Source organism: Synchiropus splendidus, chromosome 9 (assembly GCF_027744825.2).
Source record: "Synchiropus splendidus isolate RoL2022-P1 chromosome 9, RoL_Sspl_1.0, whole genome shotgun sequence".
NCBI lineage: Eukaryota > Metazoa > Chordata > Actinopteri > Syngnathiformes > Callionymidae > Synchiropus > Synchiropus splendidus.
Genome location: NC_071342.1, coordinates 20,719,520 through 20,745,639, shown reverse-complemented (window position 1 = coordinate 20,745,639; position 26,120 = coordinate 20,719,520). Strand labels below are relative to the sequence as shown.

The following is a 26,120-nucleotide window of genomic DNA, read 5'->3' as shown; positions in this document are numbered from 1 at the left end:
TTTGGTCTTCTGAGCATTTTGGACTCCAAGTGGTTAGAGTTGCGATTATGTATTTGGACTTTTGTATTAAATTGTTGAAGCTTGTGTCACGCTGCCTGAGCCGTTCCTTCAACGTGTGCTTTGGGTTCCGACTTCTTCCCCTACCTTTTGTCTTTTCTTCATTGTTAAGTATCAGTCAGGTTTTACTTCGGCTTAAAAGCAGAGATTCAAGGAGCTGAAGAAGAGAATGCAGGCAGGGCGGAACCAAAATGACAGGAAAATGTCTGATACATGACGCAATACTTTTCACTTTTCACTTCGGTGCTGCATGTACCAAGTGAAATCCTAACCTCTATTCCCCCGATCCTAGTTTCACATTTGACTCCATTGCGACACCTAGGTTTGCATCAACACGCACCACGGAAGGTCACTGTCAACACTGGACGCAAAAGTCCACTGGAAAATAGTCACCACTTGAAGACAAACCCATTGAATATAATGGCCCTCATGAGGCAAAGACTTGCAGGAACATGTGTGTCGAACACTGAGGGATGGTTGTTGAGAAAGGTCATAGAATTATCTGCTGATCGATGGAACTGATACAGAGCAGTTGTGGTTTCTCTCAGCTCTAATTTACTTTTAGTTACGGCGCAATATGGCTAGGACGTGAGCGCCCCCTAGACTTTATACCACTGTAAATCAAGAGTGACCAATGTGTAATAATTGAATGGGCCCCGGACCCTTGTGTTCTGGAAAGTCCATCCAGCATACTGTTGCTTACAGGTACCTGATTTTCGGGTCTTGTCTGTGACCTCTGCATCTTGTCTTGCCTGTCTGAGTTGTCTGTCATGACCAGTATCATGAGCTCTGTTTGGGCATGGAAGAGGCCAATGACGGCACAAAGACTTGTCCAGCACATTTTCCATTGGGTTTTTTTCGGACGGGACTCTGTGGTCCATGCGTGAAAATGATACCACGTTTGGCCTCACAAATGGAGCCCAGTAAATCACGACTTCTTGGAATCCAGTGATGGAATATCATTGGAGTCAGGTCATCACATAACGTCGCTGGACCAGAAACCTTAACCCAGTCTGAGGCTTGTACCTATTTACTTAGTTAAAAAAACATGTTTCTGGCCAGGCAGTGTAGCAACAACAGCAGAGGAGTCTGGCCTCATTGGCCTCTGTGACTAGCCACTTTCACTCTCCAGCCCTCACCTGCGTTTCTCTCTTCAACTTCCCATCTGCTGCGTTTCACTTCAACTCTGTCGGAATCATTAGTTATCAGCCCCAGCGTTCCAGTGTCAGAAAATAAACAGTGATGACAGACAGCATAGCAAACGTGTCAGCTGTGCAGCTTGAAGGATCTATTGCTTGACTCATGATGTCGGCTTCAGCGTGGGTGACTTTCCATTGGCTGAGCAGAGGTCAGCGCCTGGGTAGATCCTCCTCTGCAGCCACAAGGTAACGCTACATCTGTGTAAACAAGCGTAAGGGAGCGTCATGAGCGCGCAGTCAGGGAGGAATCGGGCCACCTCGCGAGTGTAAACACAGAGCTCGAGATGAGGTCCCCGCTCCTGCCGAGAGACCCATGTCCATGTTTGCCTGTCGGCCAGAAGAATATGGAACACTGCGCTGCTTGTTGGGTCAGTGGGAGCGGCTGCAGATCCTCTTTTGTGTTGCAGGGCCTGGGTCTGAGACAATGTGGGATAATGAGAGCGGAATGCAGGGCGCAGGGTGCAGCGACACACATGTCGATAAACACACACTCTGTGGGGGAAACACCGCACCCCTGCCCTGGGGAGCCCAACCAGTCGGCTGCCTCTGCTTCTGTGGCCGCATAGGGACATGATGTATTCGCTCCGCTATATATGATGTTATCATATTAAAAACTCATCATCATCATCTGAAAAGGGTAAACAATGTGACCACACGGAGTCATTCTGCAAAGATTTGAAAGTTTTCTTGTTTTTTTTTTCACTGTTGGCAAGAGTTGCTGTCTTGGCACCTATTGAAAATAATGTCATGTAACTGGTTACCCTGCACGAGACCCTGTTTCGGCAGGAACCTGACAGCAAGGAGAGCAAGTCAAGAGTCGGGTTTAGTCAAAAGAGCAATGGAACTTCATGGAAATCTGTTTTAAAGAAGTGTGGAAAAGGAATATATTGACTTAAATTCATAAATAAAAGATGCTATCCACGAGAGCTTGGGCCTGCAACACAAGCTGTGTGACAACGGCAGGCTGTTCTTTTACTGTTACTTCTTACTTGTCCCTACGAATGGCCAGGGTGAAGTGACAGGTTAGTGGTTAGGAAGTGTGCCCCACCAGTTGAGCTTGTTTTTTTGGGGGGATGTATCCTATTGCACAGTGCTGCAACGCTGGCAACAGCAGTTCACCTACTGTCCCATTTAAACAAATGAACAACTGACAGAAAATCTGTTCTTGTCCTACTGAATGAGTCAAATTCTTTGCATTTGTCGCAATTTTGACACATCTGGCCACAATACATGAAACTGTAGCGTAACAAGAAAAGCACTCAGAGAGCGTAGGCCTCCACCAAGCAGCTTGTTCCCACCTATTTTGTGATTTTTACTCAACGTTATTGTCCTTTATATATATATATAAATAAGACAAGACAAGGGTGAGTAGACCCACAGGGTCTAGATGTAGTGATGTTGACCCTAGTCCCTGTATCAACATGTCCAGGAAATTCCATTGAAAATATGGTTATAACTTTTAGTGTTTTGGCTTACATACGCGACACTAGATAAACTGGCTAGGTTTGGTGCCTGTCATAACACAATGCCACCGGACTAGCACCGACAATCAGTCAAACACCTGAACAATAAAGTACTGTAACGGTTTGACACACAAATGTATCGACCATAGTGGTAAGCCCAAACAATGTTCAAAGACTCTCGTATCAAGTACGACTCCTTTGCTTTATTCGTGTGTTGGTGAATCTTGTCTATGTCGGGTAGTATGACAGTACTTCAGCCCAATTTAATATTGCATTTCCCCACTTTATATAAAGCTTGTGATTTTATTTAGAAGAGAATGCAGTCTTTATTCTGTTTTCAAGTGGAGGTTTTTAAATAAAGGGACCTTAATGCAACATTTCCTGTTTCATTTCGAAAGCATAATGTACTTTTTTGTCCATTTAAAAATGAATTTGTATGTATTTACATATTTTTTTGTCAAAGTAATGTTGTTACTGCACTTCACCCAACTCATCATGAGTGAGACTTCAAGTTTATCAATGACACAACTTGTAGTGAGGTACTGACCACTGCAGATGACACTTCTGAATAGGACTCCTCACTATGGTTCATCAGGATACACATTTCCTTTTTTTGTGTGTCCAAATTTCTGCCTGAGAATAAGAGTTCATCGAATTAAAGCGCTGCTGACTGTTTTCATGACTGCGTCCTCCCTCCCTCCTGATGAAGCAGCCGGACGGAAGCAGCTTTCTCTCACGTTTGACTCACTCATTTCACTTCCAAAGTCTCTGTCTGGAAGCGTCTCTGGTCGCGGCAGGGAGGGACTTGCGCGCAACAAGTCCGAGGACGCAGCTGCGACTGATGGGAGCGAATGACAGCGACTCTCCTCAACAAGTGTGTCCGAGCCAGGAAGCGGGATTTAAACGGAAAAATATATGTACAGTAAACCTTCTCACGGGCGAGTACCATCTCCGGAGGAGTTTTGCGCTTTAAAGACGCGCTTTTGGAGGCGGAAACAGAAGGTGTCGGGATGTGACATGACTCGCCGGAGACGCTGGCGGGACGTCACCTGAGGGTCCGCGCAGCCATGAGGCTGCTCCGCGCGCTTCTGCTTGTGTGGGTGCTGGAGTTCGGCTGGGCCAACAGGAACTGTCCCGACCTGATTGTCGACACTTGTCACTGTTCGGCGGAGCGATCCAAAGAGCTGAGCCGCCACCAAGTTCGGGTCAAAGTCGTGTGCGATGACGCGGACCTGTTGGAGACCCTGCACCCCAGCTTCTTACCCAACAGAACCGTCTCCCTGTGAGTAGAACCTGCTGGCTTATAATGGACCTGTGGAGATGTGTCAACCCAGTGGAGGCTTTGTGGACCTGGAGTGACGCTTCAATTGTTGTCAAAAGTGCGCGTCACCAATGAATTAAAATCTCATAGAAATGACTTACTGAAACCAAATATGATCGCTTATACAAAAGCCCGTTCAAGTTATAAATCTAAAGATGCATCAAAATACATGGTGGCCATGAATTACATCTGTCATTTAATGTGATGATGTCTGACTCTGATTTATTATCAACGTTCTAAATCACTTTGCCGAACTAAAATCATCATTCTCTACATGTAACTTTGGTTCATTATTCACACATTTTTAAAGTAATTCAAATCATTGGTTGATTTACACTTTGTCCCCCTGTTCTTTGCTCAGGGTTCAAGACTTTAATAAACTTTAAGAACAATTCTGAGTGGCGTCCATGAGCTTAGAATGTGTTTAATGCTGAAGTCAACTCAGAAATGCAACAGTAGTCCACTGTAGAATTTGCAGTTTTCCATCATTTCAATGTTTAACCCATTACAGTTAAGTATGAAGAGGAGTTTGTGACTGAGGCCTGGTGATGAGAGTGGTGTTGAAACGTTACAAAATGTAAGTAAAAATAGTAATTTAAGAACAAAACAAGAGAAAGAATAAACAATGTATGAAGTTGTTTCTGCAACAATAAATGCATGCTTTAGTTGAGTGGAAGACAAGGAGCGAATGAACATAATATTATTATTATTATTAATAATAATAATAATAATAATAACATCCCATTGTTGAATATATTCAAAGTTCATCCATCAAAAATTCAAGAATAGAACAGAAGAGTTGTCACACACTTGATAAAATCAGGACAATAAGGAACTATTTTCCAAACGTATAGAAAAAATAAAAAAAATAAATGAATGCATATTTCATTTTCTTCTAATCCAGAGACAGAAATTACATTTGCCACATATTTGTTTTTGACATTGCATCTGATACATTCCATCATCTAGGACTGAAGGATTTGCAGTTTTCCTGGAATAAGTTATGATTTTAATTTAATTTATAGTTTTCCTTAAATCAAGCATCAGTGCAACATCCACACTGTACACTAATGTTTACAAATATGACCATATTGCATCATTTACTCAAGATATTAAATGTGCCAATTCGAAGACAAGAATGCAAACTCAAATTAAGAATCAATATATATATTGCATTCAAGAGAAAAATGGATGCAGATTTTATAAATGAATCATGTAGCGGGAACAATTCCAAGCAGCGTGACTGAAGTAGGCGCCTGTGCTGCAGGTCTGCAGCCTCATACTGGACCCAAATGACTGACACGGCTTTTATCAGAGGTTAAATCAACTCCATGCACTTCTGGTGCAGCTGGACTCATTTCAGAATCAGGAATTGTAACTGTTATACACACTGTTTCAATGACCGATCCAGGAGAGAAGTTTAGTGGAATAGCCTTTGGTTCGAAACAACATGTGATCTCGGAGTGCGTTGTGCGTCGCTGTCACCATTTTCTTTTACTTTTTTTACATCTGAGATAGATGTGTGAGAGAGTTGCACGTCACACACATGGCCTTACAGGACAGCGAAGAAACACAGCTTTGATCACATGATCCTGCGATTTCTATCGGAATATGATAAAACGTTCAGCCCTGTTAGAAGTGGGGTTCACTTACATTTTTAATATATCTTCTCTAATATTTTAATGGGAGGAGAAGCAGATTTGTTGGGCCGTCCATTCTGGCTGGTGTCTCATGTGTATCTCCTGTGTATTTGTATGTGCACCTGGTGAGGATCTGGGCCGTCTGAGGCAGACTCACCCGAGGAATGCAGCTTTTAAAGAGAAGCCTGTTAAGGTGGCATCTTATCCTGTGTTCTGGTCAAGAATGACCGACTGTAAACCCATGGACAGTTGCTCCAGAAACACCTCAGTGTTGCCTCAGGAGAGCTGGAGAAGGTTTAGTGGAGAGTCAGATTTCACTTTGTAGAATTTCCTTTCACATTTGCAGCGATGTATGAAATGTAATAGAACAAATCCCTTTTATATTTTAGTCCTGTCAAATATTCATGAGAACAGATAAAAACCTTTTTTACCATTTTTGTCAAAGAATATGTCTGAGTTAAGATGATATTGGAACACTGGCTCCTGGTCTCTGGTAAATGTTCATGCTCAATTAATAATATGAGCAGTTATTAAAGGTAGTTGCTCAACCCGTATGGTGACACAAGACGACCTTGACCATAGATTTACTGAAGGACGGGTTCCTGTTCTTCAGTTGCTGTGATGGAGAAGGATAGATATGGAACATGTGGAGTGCAGTTGATGATCCTTCAACATACTCATCTCCCTCCTGAGTTTAGGTCTTTTAGTTTGACCCCATTTGTCTGAACCTAAATGTACCTGACTTTTCTTCATTTTTCGGTGCGGCACACGGTTTCTTGTGTCGCTGATTGTCGCACCTACAGTAAACGGTGACTGTAAAGTGAGCCTCCTTCACCATCTATCTGTCTGCTGCAGTAGATGAAAGACTCCAGGGGTCCATACCTTCTCCGCCCCTCCTCTCGGCAGGAACCATCAGGATTAATAGATGGTTTCATCCTGGGAAAACTGCCTGGGTGAAAGAAGAACGTACAGTAAAGGCTGTTGACAAACGACAACAGACTGGTTCTGAACCTGCGCTCCTACTTTTGCTTTCTTTGGTGGCGTCTTTTGTGTAGCGGGTTTGTTTGCAGAGTGCGTGGAGCTGCTGCTGCTCGGCAGGTCCTGACCGAGTAATTGTTTTTGGCACGAAGCAGATGCATTTCTTTGCCTTCAAAACTTCAATTGCCTGACGAAAAGGTCATTCCTCACTCACCGCTATGAGGAGGCGGCTTATATCCGACTGCAGTAGCAAGCCAGGAAGCAGTTTTCCTGCGTTAGGAAATGTGACCTTTGTCAGGCTAAAGGGGGCTCTCTGCTCGCTCTTTTGTTTAGATGTGCTGTTCAAATAAACAGATATACGGAAGGGAAGTGTGCACATACCAATTTCAATCTGCTGTCTGCTCTACAAGTTTTAGTTGCTTTGTGACACCCAAGACAATGTGCCTTTCCCACACTGATGGTGCAATGTACAAAGATAAAGAAAGTGCAGTCATAAATGTGAGTACATGGATTTTATTTTAAGGATTTTCAGTAATTTGGTTCTGAATAAGTTGTATGCATGAATGGGGTGCAATGTGGGTCTGCTGCATCGGTGTTAGGTCATAATGGGTTGATGGGGTTTCATGAAACTTCATGAAACGTCTTCATCTTCAGATGCCACCAGATGGCGCTGTGTACTGTAAAATATTTGGACTTGGAACAACTCAGTCAATGAAACCTCACACCATTTCTAAACCAAGAGCGCCATCTATTGGACACTGTTCCATCAATACTGTTTCATGATACCTTTCACTAGTGTGAGGTCGTGCGAGCCAAAACCAAATATCGCAATGGAAGGTGAAAGGTGATAATAGGGTCATTTGAGTGGGCCACATGAAAGTAGTGTTGGGTTATTTAGGAAAGGATGTTCAGCCAGGGTTACGGGTAGAGATGCGCCATGGCTATGACACGTTCTCTCAGGTGTCAAGTAGTGACTGTCTTCAAGTGACTTCTGAGTCAATATGGGGTCCAGAAATGCCTTGAAAATACTCAATGCTTCTGCGTTGTATTTTGACTTAAGTCAGGTAACTTTATGTGTACAGCACTTTTCACAGAGATGACTCACTCAGTACGTCACAGTCTAAAATAAGAGTTGAACCACAAGGTAGGAGCGTTACGGTAAATCATAAAACAAGATCATAATGAAGCAAAATGATGATGTTAAAACATGAACAGAATCTAGAAGTGTATAGGACCAAAAAGAGAACATTAGCAGAAGGGTTAAAAGAAACAAGGGTTTTAGACAAAAGCGTTTATAACTGTCTTGTAAAAATGTCCACAGAGGCCGCTTCTCTCGGGTCATGAGGAAGGGCGTTCCACAGCCTTGGGGCTACAACCTCAATAGCTCGATCACCCCTTGTTTTGAGCCTGGTACAGGCAACAACCACACAATAGGCCCTGGTCCACTGAGCTCAGTGATCTGCAGGGAGTATAGTCAGACAGGAGGTTGGATAAATAGCCAGGAGCTTTGACCATACAATGTTCCATTTGCGATGACCAGGACCTTGAATTGAATTCTAAAATGAACTGGAAGCCAGTGCAGGGAGGCCTAGATGGGAGTGATGTTTCAGTGGATCTGGTCAACCGTCTAGCAGCAGCGTTTTGTACTAGCTGGAGATGGTCGAATCAGGTCCAGATGGGACCAAACAAAAGCAGCTTTTCTGATTCTGACAGTGCTTGTCGGAGCTTGGCCATGTTTCTGAGGTGGAAGAAGCAGGAACAAGATAGGGACCTTACACACCAATACTGCTAGTCAGCGGAAAGATCTCAGTCTTTTCACTGTTGGAGGAACTGGAGGAAGTTGCTGATCATACAGTGGACAACATTGCTGAAAAACAACTTTGCAAAACTCCCATACACTGAGGTTTTCACCGGCATTAGCGGGAGTTTGATGTTGTACAACGGGAGACATGAACTACACAGAGGTCTTGAACTGGCTGTGTTTGGGTGTTTGTTGGATAATTCATGTGTTTTTTTTTTTATAATAATGTTGTATTGTAACAGTTTTTACGAATGTGATCCTGTTGCTGCGTGGAAAATGAGTGGTTTGGCCCTTTAGTTCGTCATTTGTAGTTTGGGTTCTGTGAAATACAACAGTACAATAGAAAAGGTTTATGTTTCTATGTATGAAAGGAGGGACATTTCGAATAATGGTTGATTTAAAATTTGTCTTTTCCTTTTTTGTTTGGCTCCAAAATGTGAATTGCTTTTTTGTACCATACAGTACTTGAACTTAAAAAGTACTTGCTTTGACTGCATATCTATTTAGGAATTCTATTTTTCCTGAAAACTGTCCACCCTTCCGGCACCGTATGATTCCTCCCATTGTCAAGTGAAAGTAAAAGCGTGGAGCAACTGCTAATGTTGAATTCCAAAAGTGAGTCACCTTAAAGTGAAACACAGTCAGATTAAAATGAAAAGGAAATGTGTAAGTCGTGATGTACGGTGCATCCGAACGTCCTCGATTAACAGCTGTTTCGCTTATCTTCCTCGGAGAGGGCAGCGGCGTGAATTCTGCTCTCTGTCTGACAGCTCTGTTGACCTTGGAGCAGTTATCTTTCCACGGCTGCTGAGAGGGAGCGGCACTGGCTCTGCGGAGAGTAGATGGTAGCTGACACCTGCTTCTGCTCTGGCAGATGAGAAAGGAGACAGATTGGAGAAGAGACAAGGGGATGCAGTGAAGTTGGAAGGACATGAAGAAGTCGTAGGAAGAAAAGAGAGGAGGCTGGGACGCTGAGGATACGAGGTGTTCAGTTGAATGTCGTCAGTATAGGAGATGTGACGGGTGAGCGAAAAGGTTGGATGAGAGTGGCTCCAATGGCCTCAAACTCAGACATGTTTTCTTGATCCAAGTCACCCGCGGCTCCTTCTCCTCCCTCACCGAGGTGTCAGAAAAAGTCAAGAATATTTATTTTCCTGCGGCGTCGTTTGATTGGCATCAGAGAATCGATTTGTACTTTTAATGAAGGCGCTGGCATCACTTTAATCTGGAGTGTCCAGCAGGATTCATGAGAGTTTATCATGAATAACAATTTCGTTGCTCTTCAGTCGTCCACTACAGAGTGGAGCTTTTTCCCAGTGGTCAATCGTAAGAGATGGAACTAAAGATGTCTCAGGAAATGATGTCTGCGCCGAAGAAGAGCTGGACATAGCGTACAGTGAGTTCCATGTACTGGAGCGATACGTAACTTAAAGTGTGTCACAAGTCCAGTTGTCATGAGACCAATGTTTCAGTAGTCGATACCAGTACCAGTGATTTGAACACGATTAAAAATAAAACAAGAAAAATAACATAGTGATAATCTAGTCTAATATTTCAGTGTACTTTACCAGTGACTAGGATTTATTTAGATGCCTTTTTTTTTTATCAATTCCCACATTTTAAAGAACAGAAATAAGTTTTAAAACATGGGCGTTTTCTTTTCCTCTCAAAAATGGTCCTCCTCCTGGTTGCAGTCATCCTCAGACTGAAAATACTAAGTTTAGCACAAATGGCGAGCACAAGAGAGTGACATAGCATTTTGTAATGTGAACCATCTGCCAACATAACCGAGTATTTGAAGCATGCAATTCCACTAATTCTTCTCGCATCTTAATAAAGGTGTTTATGTTCAGTGTCTCAAGTGAAAACAAACTGAAACTCACTCTCCTTTCATTTGAAATGTGACTGGTGTTTCCATCTTTTTCACGTTAGTTTCAGAGAGTTTAAATCAGATCTGCATTCAACCATCTTGAATCCGATGTATCTCTTCACAAAAATCCCACTACGTGGTTTAATGATGTGCGGAAGTCTTGTATTTTAGCCACACCTCCTATTGTTGCAGAACTCAGACGTTTGGTGCACACACCAGTGAACTTCCCCTGTATGTTCCGCCAAGAATCGCGATGTATATAGGGTCCTCACCATGCCGAATCAAGCTGACATGTTAGTGCTGAAGTATCGGTTCTTGAGATAAATTTAGAAATGCTCACTGATTCGGCTGAAATCCTGTGTTTAGTCAAGTTTTCCATCATCCCCTGTATCTTGCACCTAGTTGCCTTGTATCATGGCCCGTCTACCATAGATATGCAAGGTTATATCCACCTCTTCGCACGCTCTCTACACCAGGACGAGTGTGTTTGAGTACACGTGTGACTACGTATCATACTAGCATGAACACGTGAAAGCAATGTTGTCTTGTTTCATGGTCAGTTCACTTAATCCCGCTGTAGAGAATCTATTGTGGCTCGTGAAAGCTTGTGCTTTACACTGGTGCGACAAAAACTCTCTCGAATCAAGACATCACCCTTAATACCTCTTAGAAACAGGACATAAGCCTTTGACGGTGGATCCACACATTAGCCATGAAAAGAAACAAGAGGAGATAAAAGCCCTGCTATAGAATATATTTTCCTTCAAGCTTTATTTGAACTATAATCGATGCACCTCTTCATAAAACAATCATAACTTGAACCGCTAGTGCTTACCTTGCTGAGGATTCTTTTCCCGACACCGTTTTACTCTCTTTTTATCGTCACCTCTCGGCAGATTTCCTCTCGAGCTGCTATGTTTGTTGCCTAAGGTTTTGGTACGTTCATTTAAATGTGGCTTTCCATGCGGTTGGTTTGACATGTGAGTCAAGGCTTTACTTGGTACTTGACTTGCTCTACTGTAAATGCTAGAATCGCTGACCCTCTCCAAAAAAATAAGGTTGAGCTGCAAGCAAACTTGTCCAAGTCACCTTTGATGGTTTGTTTGTGGCTCAACTTGGAGATGCCTCACTCCATGTCTGTATGTCTGTCCATCCCCTAGAGCCGGTTCTCTTCAAACTACCATAGATAGAGGCCTTAATCCAACTGTCACACTCACTCATTGCTCCTTCACCAAGTCCATAGACGGACTTTGGTACCGTCTGCAGTCCAATTCGAAGCTCCAATATAAATGTTCATTAACAATTTACACTGGATTGGTCAACCCTGAGTCCACTGTATTGTGGCCTTCAGTTCCAGTGTCCCTCTATATTCCGCTGTCCTCCAGGGCGACTTCTCTCCTCTGCTGCAGCAGGTTTGTGCCCTTGTGCGCGCGGAGTCGTCTGACATGAATATTTCATCGGCGTGCGCACAGAATCTCTCTGTGTTCTCCTGAGCATTACCTCTCTAACAAACCCTGCGACGACACAGACAGCACAGACATTGGAAGTCCAGAACAATTGAAAACACTCGTCCTACGCCACTAAGAATGTCTAAGAGCATGGAGTTTCTTCAGTCAACTCCGATTTTGGATTTTGTCCAGTGATGTGAGAGGTCTTGAAAAAAAGTGCACCCTTTTAATGTCAGTGGTCAAACTCCCTTGTTACAATGTTGCACTCCTCCACGACCTCCAATGTTTGGCCACGCATCATCACTTGTCGACAGTGTGAAGACAGAGCTGCGCTCTTGTGTTCCCTCAACTAGCTATGGACTGTTCAATTCAGGACAAGTGCCTCAGTATTTTCAAGGTACATCAAGCCTTTGTGAGAAGACAGTGAGCTCTCTCTTTGGGGGCGTTGTGCAGTTTGCCAAGCTTGTGACCGACGCTCTTCCGAGCCGTGTAACTGCTCTAAAGACTCCGATTATCACTTTTGTTTTACACGCTAATCCAAAGTTCATGACCACTTTAAGCAGAGCTTTGAATTAAGTCCTGGAATAATCCTGTCAACACACAGAACTAATGTGAAGTTTCTGGGTAAATAATGCATCTGCCAAGAATGTTTCCAAAAAAAGCAAGCGCTGCCTCCTCCCTAGAACTCAGACTAAATAATGAAGACACTTACTGGGAAATACATTTAGGGGAGAGAAGAGGTCACCACTGGAGCATGTTTTCCTTTGTGTAATGTGGAATTGTTGCTCCACAAATGCACTTGCATGTGCGTCAGCATTGTCTCGCCATTCACCCTTATCAGTCAGTGGCAGCTATTGAGCTCAGTCACCCGTGGTGTGAAGTGGTTTTCAAACCAAGGAGATTGCCGGTTCTTTTCGATCTCCCTGCTTTGAAGGGAGCCGAACTTGAGGCTGGACTTTTCTTTACAGGAGAAATGTTGAGGCGTGGCTGTGGCTCTTTGCTCCAGAAGCTGCCCCCTCGATCTGAAGTGGTCCCAGCTCTCAGCGATGTAACATTTCCCACACATTCTCTCTCTCCAAAGGTGTCCACATATCGTGGACATAAGCGTCCAATGATGGCGCAGAAGTCAGCCTTCTGTTAATGCACTGGACGTTCAATTGAATTAAATGTTTCCTCTCCCGCGGCATTTCGCGGCACCCTCGGCAGCGCTTCTCCAGACTGTACTACATGTTGGAAAAGAAGTGCTGGGGTGAGAGTGTGTCCTGAGGTTCTGATCTGAGTATTGGATGTCACTTGATAGAAATTCACAATAGTAGACTGTGTGACCATAATCTTGACTCACCGTGTGACACAATTGCGGCACCGTGGAAACATGAGGGCAAACACTCCATTCAATTTATTTTATTTATTATTTTCTCCCCCACAGATTCACTGTTAATTGCATTTTTAGTAGTGATGGATTTACGAGACTTCATGAAACTGTGTCCTCATTTTCAGAGCAGATAAAGTAGGTGCCGCTCCCGGTTTAAAAATGAAATGAGGTCTCATGTTCTAAAGGAGTTTGAAACAGACGGAATTGAAATATAAGTACTTTATTCAATTTATTTTATTGTTCACAATCATTTGTAACATCTGAACATGCAGATATGACTTTAAGATTCCTTATCAACATGTCCATGTTTAGATGCTTTTATTTAGTTATGATCTCCTCAAAGTCAAACATGTGTCGTGTCTCTGCCGACTGTCCATATTTGACTTTTCCCTGTCATAGTTTTTACTCCGGCGTTCCGAGTCATGGAGCATCCATGAATGATCTGAAGTTTTATCTTCCCAAATTGTTTAAATTATGAAAAGCAGGCGAGGAAACCCTGAAACGATCAATCAGAAATAGCATCCAATTCATGTCTATTCCCTGTTGGCACGTTCTTCCACTCGCACCACTTGAACAAACAAGTGAATTTCCTTCAGTTGTGAGGGGAGTTGTCCCCAGCAGATGTGCTTCACTGTCATCCGTTCTCTGAATATGTGCTTCTTTAATGTAACCCCTCCAGCTACGTCTGCTTTCCATCCAAGGTCAGCGTTAGCAGATACGAAGTGGGTTATTTAGGTTTGTTCTGCTTGTAACTTTATCTTTTAGAACAATAAAAGTGGCTAGAAACCTCGAGGCCGACGGAACCAAATATTTATAATGGTTCACATTGCCATCTTTTCTCTGCAACGATTGGTGCGTCCTATTTTTGTTCCTGCACAGCTATAATAATAAAGTTGCTTGTCTCTTCTGGAGCTGCTCTCTCAAGAGGTGACATTAAAGCTGGACCTCACAGACGTTTCCCAGCTGCGGTGTGGAAGCCGAATGAAAGCCAGAGCTCCTGTTTTACCAAACGACTGTTTTGAATCACATTTGTTTTCCTTAACTTCAACTTATTGCTGCCTTTTACAGTGTTTCTTACTCAAACATTCGCACGAGGAACATGGGTTGCATATGCCCTAATACAAATCTCATAAATCAGAGTTGTTTATTTGACATTGTGGGATGAAATGTTTGAGTAAAACCATACAGTAGCAAGGACGTTTTTAGCTCCAAACCATTTATTATGCTTTGACTCTTACATCTAGTCGATGGTAAAATGACAAGCTACGCGCCGTTCCCACATGCAGGGATATGGTCAAGCGCTTGTGCGGCCGCTGGGTAAAGGTTACTCAACTTCAGGATTTGATCCCGACTGAAAATGGTCATTCATTAAACTAAGAATACAGAGGAGATCAAGCCTTGGACGAAAACAACTTGAGGTCAACAACGTCGGGCCCTCATGACTTGGACAGAAGGTCCTGTTCAGTTCATTTCAGTTGTGCATCGCCAACTGGGTTTGGTTGGTTCAAGTCTCCCACAAGGAGGCTCAAGGGTTTTGAATGTGACACAAACATATTAAAATAATAAACAAAGAAAATAAAAATAACAAATGGATGTGTATTAAAGTAGATAGATATCTTCAGTGTATATAATAAATAAATAAAACAAGAGAATATCTGATTTTGAGTCTTGTGAAATTTTGAAAAATATGGCCAACACAAAACACAACTATTCGAAACAATATTCAGGTCTTTATTCTCTTATTACTAGTTAGTTGAATTTATTTATGTCATTGTTGAACAGAATGAAAGCCACCAATACTCTATATTTTACATAAATACAGGATGGAAGGTTTAGCAAGGTTTTCAATGCACACGCTTGAATTTTGAGACACAACTGACTAGTGACCCAGTAGAGTCAGCTGTGTCCCATTACTCTGGATGATTGACCCCCACCTCATTTCTCCATCTCTTCTCCCCCTTCTTCACTCTTCCTCCCATATTTTGTCAACTCAGCGTCATTCCTTTTTGGCTGTATGTCTTTAACCCCACCTCTTTCGCTTCTCCTTAGGCTAGTTACAAATCCCTATATCATCAGCAAACATCACGGTCCCTGAACACACCGTGAGCCACCTCGTGAGCCATTTTGCCGTTTTTCTTTTTGTTTTTTTTTTACATGAAGCCGACTCTCTCTTTCTCTCTCTCCCTATATATATATATATATATATATATATATATATATATATATATATTTTGAATGAATGAATCTATAAAGTTTAGTGAAAGTTTAGAGAACATCACAGATACACAGCTGATACAACTGTATGCTTATGTTGTATAAATATATGAAAGAAGATGAACACAATTATTATTATTTTTATTTTTATTTTTTAAATCCGGGTCAGCCAAGTAAACCAGCTGCCCAGGAGACCCCTGCATCTGACAGCCATATCTGTTTACCTTTATTATTTGACTCCGATGAATATTTTTTGCACAAATATACTGTATATTTACAGCTTTTTTTTTTCAAAGCAAGTTGTTAAGTCAGACACATGGCGTGTTGTGAAGAGAATGGAGTGGGGCGAGGTTTTGGGCTCTGACTTTGGATGTCCTGTTTCAAAATCTGAGCCAAAATGCCTGCTCACCAGATTAAAAGGGTGTAGACACCCCATATCACATGTTCATTCCGGCTGGATTTTACTTTCAGATAATGAATGTGGCATCCAGTGGAATGATTTAGAGCTGTGGTATATGTCTGTCTATAAAATATGATCCAAGTATGATGGTAAATGTCTTGACTGCGTGAGGATTTATCCCACCTGGCTCATGCTTTTTCCTGCAGTGTTGAAAGCAGCCTTCTCCTCAGCGGATTTGATTGATGGCGTAAATAGAAAATTCGACAGGCGCTGCAGAAGTTTGTCGTGTACTGTTTACATAATGTTCAATTCTGTTTTTCCTGTGATTTCCTGGACATTACGCAGAGGCCTGAGATCGGCACGCAGAGGTCAGCAAGCAGAGCCGCACACACGCACGTCAGCTCACGTAAACACAGCATAGCGGCGCACAGGACACGCTTGAGTTTGCACAAACAGAGGGTGCTTGTCACTGAATGGGATGTCCGTCCAGAGAGGGAGGTGCGGCCGTCCGGGGAACAGAGAATAGACATGGGACAAAACACTGTGACGACAGTGCAGCGCATGATCTTGCTGTCGACCAGCTTCGCCGGATGAAGTAACCCCTTGTTATGAAGTCCGGTCATGAACACGGTGAAGAAGTTGTGCTTCATAAAAACAGGGACACACCGAAGATTCTCAATTATTTGGTCCATATTCTAAATATAGTTCCAAATATGAGCCCCTGGGTGTCACTTTCCTCTGATAGATACTCAGTTTGGACTGAACAACATGAACAAAATTTCACAAAATTTCCATAGTCACACCAGATATCTCAATATGTTGCGATCTATCTATGGTTTACGGAAAGGTTTTGCATTATTCAACACTTTATTTCCTGTTAACACAGCAGTTGTGTGTAATAACAAGGTCCATGAACAGCTTCTGTCAGTAAAATGTGAATTGATGTCGGTGATACCAGAGACGTGAAACATTGAATTTCTCATCTCTACACTTAGTTAACTGTTGTATTTAAACTTAAACAAATAATGATGTTGGAGGCAAACTCCACTCATATGTTTCACCATAAAACAGTTTCAAGTAGTGTGCCGATAACTTTTTTTGTCCATATCCCTAGTTAGCGTACTATGGATTTTAAAGGGAACATTACACATCTCTGGGACGGTCTCACAAATGTCATTGGTGTCAGATGAAAACCTTTTTCGCCTGACAGCTTGATGTCTGTGCCACTGGTTTTGACGTACTGTAATGATGATTTTTCAGCGTAAAGTGGAGTTCCTTCTGCGTGGAGTTTGACTTCCAACATTAGTGATTTCTACTCTCGGTAAACAAGTTTTCAAACAGGGAGGATCAAAAATAGAACAGCCTCATATTTTAGGGGAAGCCAAGTGTCATGCCGCTTCTGGTGTTGAGAACAGCTGCAGCACTTCCAAAACCTAAAGCTAATACTTTTTTTTTGGAGCTCCAATTGAAATGATGCGACACGACATTCTCAAACATACACTACGACTGTATCTCGGATAATGAGCTTTAAAGAAATAAACTCATGTGCGTATTCTTATTTTTAGTGATCTACTTACCAGGTGTGGGTTTGGTGGGTCATCTCCAAGATGTTGAATGCATGTCGTCCATGCTGCTCCGGTCACTTAGTCTTAACTTTAGGGAATCTACAATTCACCCCTCAGACTCAAGGTTTTTTTTTTATTTTTCAATGAAATATCCCAATATCACAATTCAAAAGGTTGCTGCTTTACACTGAGAGATAAAGGCATACTATAAACAAGAGAACTTATTCGTGTGACACAAAGTTTGGGATGGGAGTGAATTCACTCATTGAATTTGTGTGTCATGACATGACCGCATGGCGGCCATAATGAATTACATAACAGCAGAGGTTTGTCCGATCCACTGGTGACACTCTTCCTCGTCTTTCAACCAACACTGATGGGTCAGGCGTTTATAGCAGGACCGTGAACACCGCCGATGTCTCACTGCTGTTAACTGTGTATTTTCTCTCACAGCTTCTGTTACGCCTGCTGCAATATCCGCGGTTTTCCATATTTGCACCTTGGCTTGTTTAACTGCAACAATGTTGGTGTCACAATTTACGTCATCCTTTTGACATGAGGTTGAGATGAAGTCGCTCAACATTTGCCCTCAAATATTGCCGGCAACGGTTGCGATTCAGACGTGAATGATTCTGAATCGATTTATAAATGTGAAAATTCTCATTATTTAAATGTCAGTAATAGATCTCAACTCACCAGTGCAGTGCGCCGGCAGGTCAGGTGATTGTGAGATCCATTTCTCTCCACGCTATTTCCGACACTACATCCCGACCCTGCGTAACATACCTCCAGTCACTGTTTTAGTTTTGCTGTATTAATGAGTGACAACTGCCACCCGTTTCTTTGCAAGCCAATTTGCTAATTTCCCATGATGATGATTCGCTGCAACTCTTGAAAAATATGCCACAAAATCAGTCATTTTGTGCCGCAACACGCAATAAAAAAGTCGGCGAAATACTGGAGGGACTGACTTGTCAAATAGAAATGGACAGCTAATTTTCTATTCTGCGCTCCTCTGGTTGACAAAAGTGTTTATACTTCCACTTTAGGGAAGCGCTTTCTTTTCTTCACTCTTTTCCAACTTACTAGAACTTATTCAGAACTTAAGGAAGGCCTCCAGGATATTGATGCCTCTATCAACACCAATAAAAGTCACTGTAAATCCCTCTGTGCTGGCTTTCCTCAGCATAAATGGCTGCACGTATATTTCCTGTTACGCTTCCTGACAGGTCCGCTAACCTGACGGAAATTACCGCAAACTGCTTTGGATTGAAGTTCTGTGTGTTGGCAGCGGCGCCAGCTGTCAACATTCTTAGCGCAGAGATTTGAAGTTACAGTGTCACCAGAGTTAAACTTTCAACAAAGATTCAGAAAGTGTCGCACATAGGGATCGGCCTGCGCTCTTCTGGTATTTGTGTAGTTGTTGCAGAAAGCTCAAATGTTCATGGGAATATAGTGATGCACGGTGCTTCTGTTGTTCCTCTAAACAAAGATTCTTTTGAGGTGGTGCTCCAGTTTCAGCACTGCAAATATATGGGGCGGTTATTGTCTCTTGTGAATGTTAAGTTTACTATTGTTTTTTCCTTCTTGCAACATGAACTCGGAGTCTGTGCATTACTCTGTAAATCATTTATGTGATCTGTTTCTGGACATTGAGTTTTGAGCTAAATAATAATCATTGAAATGTTTTGGGCAAGAGGAGCAAGTGAAGGTTTTAAGGATGGTCTGGTGTAAGTGCCAGATTTGATTTATTGTATTATATTTTTTCTAGTGATGAGTCATATTGCAGGATTGCTGAAACAGTTTCCTAGTTTTCAGAGGCCACTAGATGGCGCTCTTGGTTTAGAAATGATGTGCGGCTTCTTTGCATGAGTTGTTCAAGTCCAAATATTACACAGCAGACAGCACCATCTGGTGGCCTCTGAAAACCAGGACTGTTTCATGAAACCTCATCAACCACACAATAGTGCGTCATGTCGTGATGGGTCGATGAGGTTTCATGACACAGTATTGACAGGTAGGTGAGGTTTCATGAAACAGTGACCTGGTTTTCAGAGGCCACCAGATGGTGCTGTCTGCTGTATCATGTTAGGACTTGAACAACAAATTCAATGTAACCTCACATCATTTCTAAACCAAGAGCGCCACCTAGTGACCTCTGAAAATTATGACACTGTTTCATCAACCCTCCAAAACTGTTTCAGGATACTTAATCGACCCATCACTCGCGTCATGAAACCTCTTCTACCAATCCTGGATTACACCAATGTCAATGATTCATCAAATAACTTTTTTAAAGTGAGAACGAAACATTCGGACACTGTTTCACAAAGCCTCATCAGCCCATTCCAACGCTATTACCACAAATACCATAAGTATAAGCCAGTATAACATAGGTCTGACACAAAGACTCGAAGCAGAGGTTGGAGTGGCAAACCATGATGTATGTTGATGATATAGTGATATGAAGTGAGTGTATGGAGTCGGTGAAGTGGAATGAAAATAAGTTGAAGCAAGACATAATAAGAGGGAGGCAAGAAGAAGAGCGAAGAGAAATTTGGTATTTGTGTCCCTTGTATTGGAAGTAGAGAAGATCTCAAATGAGAATATCAGAGGGAAGTTGGCCTGTAGAAGTTTGGGAAGTTAGGAACGACTGAGGGAGGAGACTGTGCTGGTCCAAGAATATTAGAGATGGAGATGAAGGCAACCAATGAGGGTCATGGATGTGGTGAATGGGGACGTGAAGGGGTTTGTTGGGACAAAGGAGAATTATTTGATAAGCTTGTGGTGGAATAGACAAGTGCAACATATTGTTGATGAAATATCTTGCATTATATTTTGCCAACTTGTTGTTTTGCATGGACAACTCCATGGCTGTGAGAGGGCCTCCGATCTCCATGCTGTCTCTAATGTTGTGGGTGGTTTGTCATGTAATGTACTGAATATGAGAGGAAAGCGAGATTGACCCCCTTGGCACGGAGAAAACCAAAGTTATTTTTGTGCTGAAGTCCAGAAAACTAACTTTCTCAAATGACTAAGCAGCCTGGCGAAGATTGTCCGTGACCGCTCAGGCTTTGCACTCATTGCTGTTCACCTCATGATCTGTCCATTCAGCACAATACATAGTGGGATCACAGTTCTTAATCCAGTTTGTGCTCCAGCCATACAGAGCGCGCCGTCGTCACCAAGGAGACTGGTGACACATTCCAATTACACCATCACATTCCGAACCTGCTCACACTCCCAGAACCGGCCTTGTTGATGGAAGATGGGAAGGTGATGGAGGGCAGAGATGGAGGGATGTGACAGAGTGCACACGTGTGTGTGTGTGTGTGGTCAGAGTCTGACAGGAGATTTGCAACACGACGTGGAAGAATGGCTGTAGGTAGACGCGGACATGCATGAATCCTCCACGTCACGGCGACGGAGCCGCGCTGCAGTGGATGATTTAGGAGGTGACTGGTTCAATCAATATTTCAGCAGATATGGAATTCACAGACGCATTCCAAGGAGTATTTAAAATGATGTGAATCTGGGCAGTAGAATAAGCGTGACATAAATCACCTGCAGTGCCTGGCCAGTTGTAGCGCTGCACTGCTCACTGAAATGATCTGTTTTCATTACTTTCTACACGCTGTGGCTTCAGCCCAGTGACACTACTGTCCTCCAGATGTCCCTTTCACACACCCCTTTTGTGGCGGCGATGGGAGACGCACTTTGGCAGAAGCAGAGCCGTAACGTTCATAAGAGTGGAGGCACACTCCGTATGATATTTTCTGTGAATATATATTCATACTTTCCAGTTTAGAGTGGTAAAACTGCCATTTTCCTTTGTATCTTCTGTGCATTAGAGTGTGCAAACCACAACTTTTATAGCCAATCGTAGCTTTCCATTGTTCCATTCTGGCTTCTTGAATGAAATTCTCATCAGTACATGATAGTGTTATGGTAGTAAGGAGAGTTTAATTGAAAATGTACACCTTCCACATCCTTTGAAACATGTCTGTTCTATTAAAGAAATGTTTTTTCTTGTAATGTAAGTTTCCCCATATTCTGTATGTCTTTCTTGAAATTTTTTTTTTTTTTTGAATCTACAAATCCAGATAAATCACTTGCCTTGACTGTTTCTTTACATGTATTTTGATGTGTACATTTATTGTTGCAGAACTTACATTTATATTATTATTCTGTTTTTTAATAATTAATGAAAAAAAAAAAAAAAGATCCCACTGATGCACAAGACACGTGGCAGCTAGGATGAGAACAACGACAACAAACATGGAGGAATCATCCCTGAACAAAAGCAAACAAAAGCATCTGTTTGCTTTTGTTCAGGGAGGTTTTTCTCTACACAATGACCAGGGTTTCCACTACTCTGAATGGACTTGAAATTCTTATAACATTGAAATTGTTATACAAATATTTTTGAGACATTAAAAGAGCTTTAGTTTAAATAAGGTGATATAAAAACTTGAATATAGCCACCATCCTGATTCAAAATATTTTGTTGTTTAAATGTATATATGGCTCCATCATTTGATTCTGTATTATACCAAATTCATTCAAATTTAAAAATGTGGCTTCTTGTGGCAAATATTATTTAAAAAAAAAAAAGTATGATTTAAGACCAAACACAAAGAAACATATTTACATTAAACGGCCGTAGTATTATAGCCAATTTTATCATTTATTTGATATTTAGAAATTATTGTGTAATAACAGCCTGTTTTTTAGGCTAAAACTAAAACAACGAGGCGCTCGGATGTTACCATGGCGACGGGACAGTTGAAATTAACTTCCTTGACTGGCTTTTGTCCGGCAGATTAAGGTTTTGCGTGGCGCGTGTGTCCACTCCTGCTCGCACCATTTAATATGCTAATGTATTCACATTTGGATTCAGCACTGGCGTACAGTTTGGCTCACATCTTTGCTTATGCAGAAGCCCAGGATTAACGTAGCAGGGGAATAAATAATAGAGGGAGCCTGCGAGTGAAGCAACATTAGAATAGGTGTGTGTGTGTGTGTGTGTGCGTGCGCATTATTTGATAGAAAGCTCAAGTCCCAAGGCCCAGAGGGTTGAATAATGTGACAAGTTTTTGTGTGTTTGTGCTTGTGGCTGCCAATAAGGCACTCAGTGGGGAGTCCCGTCCAACTCCTGCTTACCGCCTCTTGGCTGGCAAATGCATCACATGAACAAAAACCCAATGTTTAAATCAGAAATGCCTTTTTGTTTTGCAGCCACAGCGATCGCCGACAGTCGCCGACGCTCCGGCTCTCTGTATTAATTTGTCTCCCAAACATCCCCGTGGTGCATTTCATTGATTTGTTTGCTGTTGAAATGTGAGCAAGGGATGATGGAATTGTGCTGACCCAGCAGTTCTGTCAGCGCTTCTATTAGGCCGATATTTTGACATGGAGAGCGGAGGATGGGGGGGGGGTCAGATCATTACCTATCTTCACCACAAATGCCCGTAAACTAGACAGAAACGTGTCCTGGGTGGGTAATTTACGGCCGGACTCTCTTCACACGTTTGTTTTCATCCTGCAGATGCTCGGACAAATATTCTCCGCCACTGCACCGGGAAATATTTCTGAGAAAACTTCAGATTGAGAGTATTGATACAGGCAACTTGGTGATAGCAGGAAAACGTCTATTTTTTATGGCTTTCCTTCCCAAATATAAGATTTACCAAGCACCAGTGGAATAGATATGCTACTAGAAGAGCACGATAACCAAGTGCACCTTAACAGAAACAATAAAAACAGTAAATATAACAGTATTTCTCTATTGCCGACCGACATTTAGCAATAGCATGACCATGTAGTCGGTGTATTTGTGATCATTACACGTGTTGCAAAAGTACAGCTGGTTCTTGTGAATCAGTGCATTTACTCCCAGCAACCTTCTAGTATATTAGCATCCGCCGAACACCGTCTTCACACAATACTTTGGTTTTGAAAAACTGCTGAAGAAGCTGTTGCACCTCTTTCAATGGTAAATTATTTCCAACTCCCCCTCAGATGGTGGCTGCTTTCATAGCTAGTGGTTTTTGAGAGTTAAATTCAGTTTCCTGTTTAAGGTCCAAACAAATATATTTAGAGATCATTTCGTCATGTAATGTTGTAGCAGCCAAAGACTCTGTAAGAGATGGAAGCTCAGTCATGCAGGGGAGTCTGAGTGCACTGCTCCTGTGAATAGACTGAAGACAGTTGAGGTTTATCGGCTGTTTTTCTGGTCTCTCTGGAGAGGTGTTGCGGGCAGTTCAACGAGGAACACCTCATGAGAACTTGACTGGGAAAGAGAATTCTCACCCCTAGATAAGCAGTTGAAAATGGACTACAATTCAAAATGTCTCTCATCTGCCCCACGCTGACTAAACTCCAAATTAATGTCACACATTTCCGTGAAAGTAGCAGAGCACACATTAGACCATCTTCCATCTGAAGCCTCGGCATGTTAACTCATCCTTTTTGTGTTTGCTGACAGAAATCTGAGCAACAACAAGATCTCCCTGTTGAGGAACGGCTCCTTCTACGGCTTAGCAGCGCTGGAAAAACTGTGAGTACCTAAATCAAACTCTCTTTACGGGCCTGTTCTCCCCCGAGTCGGCAGATCTGTCACCGCTGCGCTGCAGCACTGGAAAGGGTTGTGGATTTCACTCTCCTCACAGAGGCTTGCCAGCGTTTCCCACCTTTCAGCCCCATGTGCCTTCACCTCACCCGCCAAAGTAACTGCCTTAAAAGCAGCCTTGGCCAGCTGCGATCCATGTGTTTAACGTCACATGCAAAGTCCCAGTCTGCAGAGACTGATGAGCTCAATGATGGCTGTCATGCCCGCACCCTCTCAACCTCTCTGGAGTCCACTATTGATCGCCCACCCTTCTTACTGATCTAATGCTGCTTATATCGATTCCCACTGTATTGGCAAGTGAGATTTAGAGATGCAATAATGAAGGTTTCTGCCCTCAAATGGAGAAAATAGGAATAATTTTAATGTAATTTTAAATTCAATTTACTGTAGGGATTCTCAAAAAAAAAAAAAAAAAGAAGTGGTGCTAAATGTGCACCATGTAATGATCATTCAGAAAAAAAAGACATAGCAAATGTGCTGTTTCTACCACACCAAATGTGGATTTCCCAGGGCTTTGAAGGTTTTCTTGTTCATGCATTTGCTGCCGCTGTTGGCCATGTGTTGTAGGAGCAAGGTAATGTGCTACCGGCTGTTCCACTGGGCTTATTGGACTCAGAATATTTTAAACCCAATCGTACGGATAAAATACTAGATATGTTGGGCAATGAGACTGAGGTGAAATTCCAGTGCTTCTTTTTTTTTTTAGATGGATGGTTTTTAGTTTTAGATGGACTGCAACAGACAGCCGATGGTACAGTAGTAGAGTTACAGTGCTCCTAAAGAGTCATGATGGATGACATGATTTAAATATGGAAACGTTTATCACCTTCTTTGCTGTCTTTTTTTGTTTCCTGTGGCATTATTCTTTCATATTGAATGAAACACCATGGTGCCTATAGTGTTCTGAGAGTGGTTCAGAAGCGCACATGCTCTGCTGAAAGCTCATCATTGTGTTGTTCGCTCTTCAACCTGCCCAAAATCCTCCACATGATGCTACTCCTCTGCTCCCTTCACTGACATCTGACAATTGCTAGAATGCATTTCTGGTACTGGGAGATGGTTTCTAGTTCCACCCTCAGAGGATCATTTCTCTCGAGGAAATAACGGTCTTGGACCCAAAAAGGTGGAATGAAGGACAAAGTGTGATTTTTGTTGATCTTGGTTTTAACCTCCTCAAACACATCTGGAAGTTGCTTTGGACAATACTTCTCAGGTCTCAACTGTCTCAGCCTTGGCCTCCAACAACATGTAGATTTCTTGGGGAGGACAACAGCTTCTTTCAAACGTCCCACTTTTATCAAAGGCACCTTGTCTCTCACTCAGTTTTAATAAGTCTTTATCCAGCACTCTTATATTAAAGTCAATCCTCTGAGACTTGAGTTATTCCCCTTTTCCTTGTGCCGTTATCAGAGCAATTTATCACTTCTGTCATTCTCCTTATTCCGTGACATCTTTCTTTCAGTTTCTTAATCTGGTGACGTCTGCATGGGAGATGGTATCTGCTGCCAGACATGTTTTGCTGTTGCCACACCAGTCAGAGAGTTCAGCCCGCCGCCCTTTCCAATTTCCTACTTGCTCGGAGGAATAAGAAAATTACAGAAGGTGAAAATCCCACATCTTCTTCCCTCAAGTCAATAATCTTGGAGCGAGCGTCCACTGCTGCCTTAAATCTGGTTTCGGTCAGCGAGTTGGCAAGCACCGCCTTCCTAGTTGACAGTTGAATTCACGCTGCAGTCATGTCTGAATAATACCGCTTCTATTTGTGTGGCTGTGTCTCTGCTCGACCTACAGAATGATGTCGTCCGTCTCCCTATTAGAGCCATTAAACCTTTCCGCCATCATCTGTCCTGCCCCACTACAGTGATGGAGAGATCATTACAGGCCTTTTAAGGACACGCAGCCAAAGGTTTGTCCTGGCTGACCTCACGGAGAGGCGGCGTGCGTGACCCAATATTTTCCCCCGCCTCCGTGTCTGGCTTCAGGACTGCCCCTGTCCCACCTCGCCTGGCGTTTGGCAGACGCACATCCGTCGCTAGCGCTTGACAGCCATTCAGGTGATCGCAGAGCGTCGGCCAGCTGTTCTAATCTCTGACCCCACGGACTTCCTGCTCAGCTGGCTGTCTCACTTGATTTGATGGTGGTGATGAACTGGCGGATGACA

The 26,120-nt window shown here is 42.6% G+C and overlaps 1 protein-coding gene across 4 annotated transcripts in view; it reads left to right on the top strand.

The window, feature by feature from the left end:
• Positions 1-3,484: 3,484 nt before the first annotated feature.
• The window catches only part of LOC128765279 (adhesion G protein-coupled receptor A1), a 205,080-nt gene continuing 182,444 nt past the window's right edge, over positions 3,485-26,120 (top strand). For all 4 annotated transcript variants that reach the window (XM_053875890.1, XM_053875889.1, XM_053875891.1 and 1 more), the window contains exons 1-2: positions 3,485-4,001; positions 23,816-23,887. In XM_053875890.1, coding sequence (XP_053731865.1) covers positions 3,787-4,001; positions 23,816-23,887 — 287 coding nt within the window. In that variant the 5' untranslated portion in view covers positions 3,485-3,786. The remainder of the gene's footprint in view (positions 4,002-23,815; positions 23,888-26,120) is intronic.